The sequence below is a fragment of the Hydractinia symbiolongicarpus genome, chromosome 12, assembly GCF_029227915.1.
Source record: "Hydractinia symbiolongicarpus strain clone_291-10 chromosome 12, HSymV2.1, whole genome shotgun sequence".
Taxonomy (NCBI): domain Eukaryota; kingdom Metazoa; phylum Cnidaria; class Hydrozoa; order Anthoathecata; family Hydractiniidae; genus Hydractinia; species Hydractinia symbiolongicarpus.
Genome location: NC_079886.1, coordinates 9,597,631 through 9,606,085, shown reverse-complemented (window position 1 = coordinate 9,606,085; position 8,455 = coordinate 9,597,631). Strand labels below are relative to the sequence as shown.

Below are 8,455 nucleotides of genomic sequence, written 5' to 3'. Positions count from 1 at the left end.
TGAACACTGTTTTTGTCCATTAGAACCCTGTATTTGGTTAAAACGTAAAATTAATATTTCTTGTTAAAATTAAACTAAGGAAAAATACTTTGAAGTGTTTTTTGATATAGTATAAACACTGTTTACTTAATTTGAGGTTTAACGGTGAAACTAAATCCTAAACATTTTATATGACTGACAACCTCACGAAAGTTGAACAAGAGATTTCGCGTGTCAGAAGTTGAAAGTACCTATAATTTCAGCCTCTTGTGCTTCCGAGAATCTTACTTCTTCTACCTGGAAGTAGGAAACATAAGAAAGTATCTCTGCCAGCAGTTCGAAAGCAAAATTTGTCAGTTTTACTCCGTCTAGTAACCAATGATTAATCACGAGTTCCTCCGCAGGTTTTTTTTTATCCCTTTTATATCCTGGGAATTTTTTTTTGTTCTCTGTTTAAAAGGGGGAGATCACACGAAGCAATTAAACGGTGAGTGGGAACTAGGTTGTGAATGTTAATTCCCGTTTCCACGAATAAAGTTTAAATAAATCCGATATAAAGTTTACAACAGTTTGGAGCAGTGTGTACCTATCGTGAACACGGAATGGTGTAATTACATATAAAAGTTAAAATTGCAAATAAAAAAAATATTAAAAAAATAAAAAAAATATGTCAGATCAAGGAGAAATAAAAGAGGAAGCTGATGGTGGAAAGTTAATGCATTCTTTTACAGAAGAATGGGTGAAAAAACATCGCCCGTTCCGCAACCCAATAGCGTGCGGTATGACATCAGGGCGGGTCTTGATAACTGTTTTAATAGTGGCGTTGTTAGTAATCTGTCTGGTTGTCATTGTGGGCGTCATGGTGTATCATCGTATTACTTTAAATTATGAATCTAACATTGCCCAAATCAATAATTTGAAAGCTGAATATGCAAGACTGCAGTACTCAGTCAATCGCAAGATAGCTTCAGCAAGATCTGTTCAGACGACGAGAAAAACTCGACCGCCCAAAACCGCCTTAGCACATGTAAGCAGTTTGTTTTTCTTTACTAGAATACAAAGTCCAACTTATCGTACTTTTCCCGGAATGTTTTCTGTGATAAAGATCGCGATTTCAACCAAACGTTATCAATATTACTAATCATATTAAGAAAAAAGTTTGCAAAAACAATTTTATTATTACACAGGGCTCTTTTTCTTTTTTTGAAAAATAAAAAGAACCCTGGTACGAGGATGGTTGTATCGCCTATTTCTTACTCCATCACTTGTGGCAGGAGTTAGAAATAAATTGGTATGAGGTTGTCAGAATTAGGTTTGCGTGTATTCAGTTTTCCGTGTGGTAAAGTTTTTACTAAGTAGTAAACAGATTTACTAACTTCGTACCCAGCTTTCGATGCTTTTTATATTTTCCCTAAGTTTTATATTTCCTTCTTTCTGTTCATAATAATAACCGGTTTAGCAAGTTTATCAATTGTTTTTTTAATAACTGTCATTTTAAAGCCACTAAAATGGCGGCTTTAAGTAAATAAGCAGTCAATTGTCCGGTTTATAAACAAATACTTGTTAAACTTTCCCACCATTTTTACTTTAGCTTGCTTTTCATCTGGCGTTAATTCGCGTTAAGCAAGTGCGCTAATTGGAGTTAATTTTTTAACGCCTAATGGAAACATTGATGACTAAAATTTATACCCCTGGAAAATCGAATTAGAGAGAGTCAACTTTTTGCAATAAAAGAAAAAATATGAACAAAACAATTTTAAAAAAGTCCAAAGTATAAGCGCAAACATCACAACTCTTAAGAGGTACTTAAACCTAAATTTACACTAAGAAAATAAATTATCTCCAGCGCGGTGCGTTTTTACGATAACATGGTAGCCGCAAAATGACGTATGTTGACATTCGGTTTGGATAGACAAGCTTAAATCACATCCCAACTTGCCACAAAATTCCAGTCTTATATGTTTGTGTTTTTCTATTTTTATGCTCCATCAAAACGTAATGTAAATAAAAAACGTAAATTCTAACTTAGCTTTGGAATGCGGTTCTGTTGTGCACTATGGAACTTATTCGCGTTATTCGCGCTCTAACTTGCCTAGTCATAATTTTTACGAAACAGTGACAGTTCCGAATTTGCTTAGCAACTCTTCTTGAAGCGGAAACATACAAGGCTAACATTTTTGTTCGTTTCAGATAGGTGTCCAATTTAAGAGCTTACAATGTAAGAACTAATATAGAATAATTCTTTGTTCGCCTTTCTAGGTGGCTCAAAATATTATTTGTGTTTTCGGTCGGGAAATAAGAAACACGCAGTCAGTGTGCTGTGATTTTTTTTTTGTAATCTCTTGTTTTTTGACACAAGTGATTTTTCATTTTTGATAGAAACCCGTCATATTGTTGGATTTATGCGGAAATGACGAGTTAATTACTACGGATCCTAGTAAGTATCTAGTTACCAGGCCTGTTATTTTATTAGAAACAGCTACTATATTCTGGCTTACTGGGAACTATTTATTTGTCAGCGGAGTCGTATTTGGTTTAAATAGCACCTTCTAATTGACTGAAAAATTTAACCTTTTTTACTGCATTGAAGAAAGAACTTTGCAATTACCAGGAAAGAGAAGTCCTGTTGACGAAGTTGCTTTTCTGCAAGTTTATCAATAAGGTTGTATTTCTTTGATTTAGATCGTCCAATCCACAACTGGAAGAAAAAAATTCATAATGGTGATATTGAATTCCAAAAGAATTTTTTTATTCGCATCCAAACACCCGGAATTTACCAGGTGCAAGTTCAAGTGAGTATTGTATTTTTTGGAGAAATTGACCTGGATTAATATCATAATTAAAAAGTAATGCATTGCTTTTGCATTGTTTTTTAATTAGAAAGACTCTGGGAATTTATAAGATGTTCAAATAAATGTTCTTATGCTATGACAGTCAGCTGAAATATTCGATTAAGTTCTTATTAATATGCTATTTACAATACAGTAATGGTAGCCATTAGGTGCGATGAACGAAATTAATATTTTTATTAGAATTTTTAATTCAATAGAGGGAAACGTCCCACCTTGGTTTCGTTTCAGCTTGTTAAGAAAATAAAGTTAAAAATAGATTAAAAAAATCCCCTTTCATATAAACTTATATGAACTTTCATTTTCCTGGGTAAATAGGATAAGCTTCTTTATACAACACTGTCTGATTTTTTAAGACTTTAAACCATTTTGCTAAATAACAAAAACAGAATAAAATATATTGACAACCTTGTTTCCGGGACCCCTGTTGCAGGGTGTCTCCTGGACTACCGTGATGGTTCAGAATCAACACGATTGTATTTGTTTGAGTTATTTGACAACTACTAAAAACATGTTTTCTGAAATTTAATATGCCGAAGTCACGTGGTTCAGTAAACTTCGTACTCAATCCACGAACTGCTTAGTATTCGCGAATTTTCTAAAGTTAACCTTACAATTGAGGATTGGGACTTAAAATAAAGCCTTTCGTAGTCAAAGCATATAAAAATGTTTCTGAAATGGACATTTTTTTCTTTCTTTCTTTTTTTTTGGAGTTCGCAAACTTTAAATTTGTCGAAAATTCGCGAAAATTAAGTTGCAACAGTTATGATACATCGCTTCGCAAATTCACGTGGTGTTTGCAGCAGGGAATTTTAATTGTATGGAAATACCATATGCGACTTTTACGTTCGCTTTGATTGTACATTTTGCACATCTCCGTGTATCTAAAAAAAATTAACAAATTTATACCAAGAAACCTTGAAAAACGAAAAACCATAAAAACTTGAAATTGTTCAACAAAAAATTGTTGCTTTATTCCCTATTGTGTTGAAAGTTGAGCTGGGAAAAAAGATGTAATTCAGAATTTTTTTCTTCGTAGATGTTTTTCTACAAAAACGAAGAATATTTTCGCAAAGCAAATATGAACATCACAACATTGGATTTCCACATCAAGAAGGGAAGATCAACTGTATTAGCAAGAAAAACGGTTCCATTGACAGAGTGTAAGAAACAATGTGTTAGAAGCATCTCAAGAATTTTCGTGTTGGAGAAGAAAGCTCAGTTGTCGATACAATCTGATATAAGCTGTCAATTCAAAATGTTGCACGCCGCATCTCATTTTACGGTGCACAAACTTTAAACTTTTAAATAACAGAAAATACTCCGCTTTCGGCCCAGTCGAGAAGAAGCTTGATGCAATTTGCCATTTGTTGATTGAAGAAAGTGGATTGGTTAAATCAAATCAGTTAATTCAACAATCTGTAGCGGCAAGGAAGAAAGCGTAAACAAGGCAAGATTAAAAGGTCGTTGGTAGCTACACCATTTTAGAGAGGTGCACCCTGTTTAAATACGTAAAAATTAAAAAAATTACAAAATGGAAAGTCCATTTATTTGTAAATTTACGCATCGATCCTTTTTAAAGCTGCATGCAAATCTTGATTTAGTCCGTGCTTGCCCTTCGCAAGTTGTTAAGAACATGCAAGAATGCAATTTTAACTTTTGTTTTGGGGGGGTCGTTTACTCACAAATTGGTAGAAAGAAATTGGCAAATTATCAGACATTTGGATATAAAATGTATATAAACACCCAAATGCACAACCTCGTCCCCAGGGTTTTTTTGTTTTTTGTGTACAAATATAGAGAAAACTTTACAAACCCTGAAAACGAGGTTGACAAGTATTTTAAAATACACATGTAAATATGCTGTAATTATATAAATAAGTATATTTGAGAATGGTGCTATATTTTCGTTTTATCTAATTTTTAAAATTTTAATGATATGTTGAATATTTGTCAACGGAAGTTAAGCAGCGAAAGAATAATTGCACATGTACAAAATAATTGTATTCATACAGATCCGAGTCTACGTAATTGACTTCGCATCGGCGAAAAAGTGTTGTTTTTTAGTTTTTAAAAACATTTAAAAAATATACGCCAATTTTACACAAATTTTAATATGAATTAGTACTTGGAATAATTCATTTTAAGGCACAGGCGAAAAAAGTAGGTAGGTGGACGTTGTATCTATAAATCCAAACTTTTTTACATTAGGGGCGTCCTCTGAATAGCAGTATGACGGAGGATAGTATTATAAATTTTTTAGTATTATATTCGTTTTAGAATTCGTTTTAATTTTTGGAAAAAAATAGTTCCTTGTCGAACTGTAAATAGTTTGTTGTAATGTATGTTATATATTGTTATTTTTTTAAATTTTCTATTTTTTTCAATTTTTATACACTATTTTTTAGTTTTAATACGTTGTTTTGATATAAAATGCGTTATATCAAAAAGTGCTTCACGCTCCTTAGTCACAGTAATACCAGTCAACTCACTTTTTTTATTTTTTTTTTATTAATAGAAATGCACAACCATTTTCTTCTTTCGCATTTTTTTAAATAATTTTGTATATACAACATTTTATATGTACATTTTATTTGAATTTTTAATTACTAATTAAATTTTACAATCATAATTTAGTGTACAGACACATTTAGTATATATATATGTCTTATATAGCATATAGAAATTGCACATATATGAACATGCACATTTATGTATGTGTTATGTAGCATATAGCGTACATATATAACGTATAGAATTGCACGCGTCAAATATCTACAACAACTTTTCCGTTGCTCCTCTCTGAACAAAGTGGGATGGCTGGTTCAAACACTTTGTTTCAGAAGACAAATTATTTGTTGTTTGTGCGTTACATTGGCTGTGTTCAAGACCGTGTATATTTGTTTACTTTTTTTGAAAAAATTTGTATATTTTATTTTTAAAAGAAACACAAAAACAACAAATTCCAATTTGGTATCATTTATTTATTTTCATATGAGAGAGAATTATTGGTAAGAATATAAGACCCTTTAAAAATTCACTTATCTAGGTAGAGAACAAATCGTAATATATATAAGTGATTTTATAGATTTTTATGTCAACAATGTCCTCTCCATATGAAAAAATCTATCTTCAGAAATACTGCTTCACTTACCTTAAGGAAAACTTTCGGACACAATTTTTTATTTAAGCGGGAAAATATTCGGAAAAGATTTATAAAGTCAAAAAATGTTTGGGTAAGTGTTTTTGAACGAATTTTAACTAAATTTTAAAAGTAATGATTACGGGAAATGAAACAAAAAGAAGGCTAGAAGCATTTATAGTGTACATATATTCAATCAAGTTCTAAAAAAGGGTCTTCAGGATCCAACTTTATAGATGTGAAAATAACGAAAATTATCAACTGCAGTTTTTATTGATTTTCTGAGTACCCTATAGGTAATTTCTATGCACTGCTCCTTTTTTCTAAAAATTAGAAAAATAATTTTCGAACAAAAAAAAATCCAAAGGTTTTTCCGTCCTAAAATTTTTATTCCTAATATGCAGAGCTTAAACGTTGAACAAGGTAATATCTTAATCAGGTGTCTTCGGCGAACCGTTAAAGAGATGTTAGCCTTTATTAACTCATAGGTTTATCAGCCCATCAAAGCGGTGAGTGTGTTGTCTCAGTTTTGGGGAATTTGACCAATTTTAGCATCAGGTGGCTCCTCAGTGAGAGCTAGAGACAACCTCGTTTCCATCGCCTACTGTCTCTTTTTATATCAGGACGGCGAACGGCGATGCCAGAGAAGACAAAATGCCCTGGAGACGAGTTTGTATAATTACATATTTATTTTAAAGGCATAACAGAGGTTGAAATCTTTGTCAGACAAAACAAACAATACGGGTAGATCCGGTTTAATTTTAATAATCTTCTTTGAAGTTATTTGATAGAAAAATGTTTGGTATAATAATAGAAGATTTCTTGGTATAATCCATTTTTTATCAAATATTTTTAAATAAATTTTTCTGGGAAGTGCTAAAAACATTTATATTTCGCAATATCCTGTCTGTAAAAGTGATTGTAAAAGGTAAAACGATGCACAAAATACATGCGACTTAATAACGGTTTACCTGAAAAAAGTGACATCGTTTTAAACAACCATTTACATATAAAAGATTCATACTCAATACGGAGTCGTCCCTTCAGAATATCATAGACGTGGAAGAGTCCTGGGGACAAGGTTGATTCATACTAAAATTATATAAAAGAAAAGTAGTACAAATCACAAAAGTTAAGCAAAAAAAAATATAATACCAATTCAATGATCAATCTTGATGACGTATCTAGACAACAAAAAACTACATTATTTGCGACGTTTCGGGTGTTCACACACCCATTTTCAAGCGTACAATGTTCTCCTAAATATATACAAGTTTAACAGTAATATAATAATGTAGTTTTTTTTTTGTCAATTTACTAGCGCGATGATTCTTCATGCGTATCTAGACGATGTAAATATTTATTTCTACTTCATCTAAACATATATGCTTAAAAATCAGATACCGTAAATCTCCAAATAAACGCCCCCATCTTTTAAACGCCTCCCTCTAATAAACGCCCCCTTAAAATCCGAAATATTTTCTAAACGCCCCCCTCTTTTAAACGCCCCCTCTTTTAAACGCCCACCTCGAGAGGGGCGTTTTATATAAGCACTTTTAATAAACCCCTTAATAAATCCCTATTGGCAAACGGGTCAACCCCTATTATGTAATAGCTTATAGATGATACAAAAGAAGGAAGAGAAACCAATTAATGATGATAATTTTTTTTTAAGAGATTACAGGAAACTACCGGTATAAAGACTTCTTTGGGTAAATAAGTTCCAAGGTTTTGTAAGTGTCCTTTCGTTGATGTAGCTGCTCGTCCAACACACATGAAATCCGTTTGGATTTAGTAAAACAATCAAATTTACCAGGAACGACCAAACCAATTTCGCGCTTACGTTTACTCACCACTGTCACATTTATAAAGTTGTTTGGGTCAGCGTTCAAAAAATGATGAAGGAGACTTTATAATTCTATTGGGGCATGCCCAACCAGTTCTGTTTCCCCATCCTTTTCTTTTAAAATTCCAATTGCATACTTATCATTTTCCAAGGCTTCATCTCTACTGTCCGGTTTAGCAATCATTTTTTCATTTAAAACGGGAGTCCAGTTGGCTTTGTAAACATGATGCCCACGTATTAAACTTCTGTATTTTACCCTGTGAAGAAGCTGATATTTACCAAAAGACTCTACTCTAGCCATGTTAAAATCAAAGTCTTCACGTTTACTGGTAAATAAAAAGTTCAATGATTTATTTTCAAAACATGCGAATCTAAAACATGTTCGAATGTTGTAAACATTAAACCCGTTAAACATTCGAAACTTTCTTTCTCAAAGATGGCTTCACAAGAAACATCGCACAAGGGACAGAAACGTAATACATATTCTATGGAATTTAAAAAACAAGTTATAACGTTTGCAGTCAGCTGCATTAAATGAAAAGTTCAAAACAAAATGTATCGTTGCATCATCAGGCAATGGTTGGATGAACGAGGAACTTACGCTACAGTGGTGCAAACAAGTTGTTGGATCTTTCTCCT

The 8,455-nt window shown here is 32.4% G+C and overlaps 1 protein-coding gene across 1 annotated transcript; it reads left to right on the top strand.

Annotated features, from left to right (window-relative positions):
• Positions 1-5,797, top strand: LOC130621719 (uncharacterized). The gene is made up of 4 exons (XM_057437057.1): positions 1-1,006; positions 2,359-2,416; positions 2,662-2,771; positions 3,868-5,797. Exons 1-4 carry the CDS (start codon positions 647-649, stop codon positions 4,126-4,128), a joined length of 789 nt encoding a protein of 262 aa, XP_057293040.1. The 5' UTR covers positions 1-646; the 3' UTR covers positions 4,129-5,797.
• Positions 5,798-8,455: the final 2,658 nt, after the last annotated feature.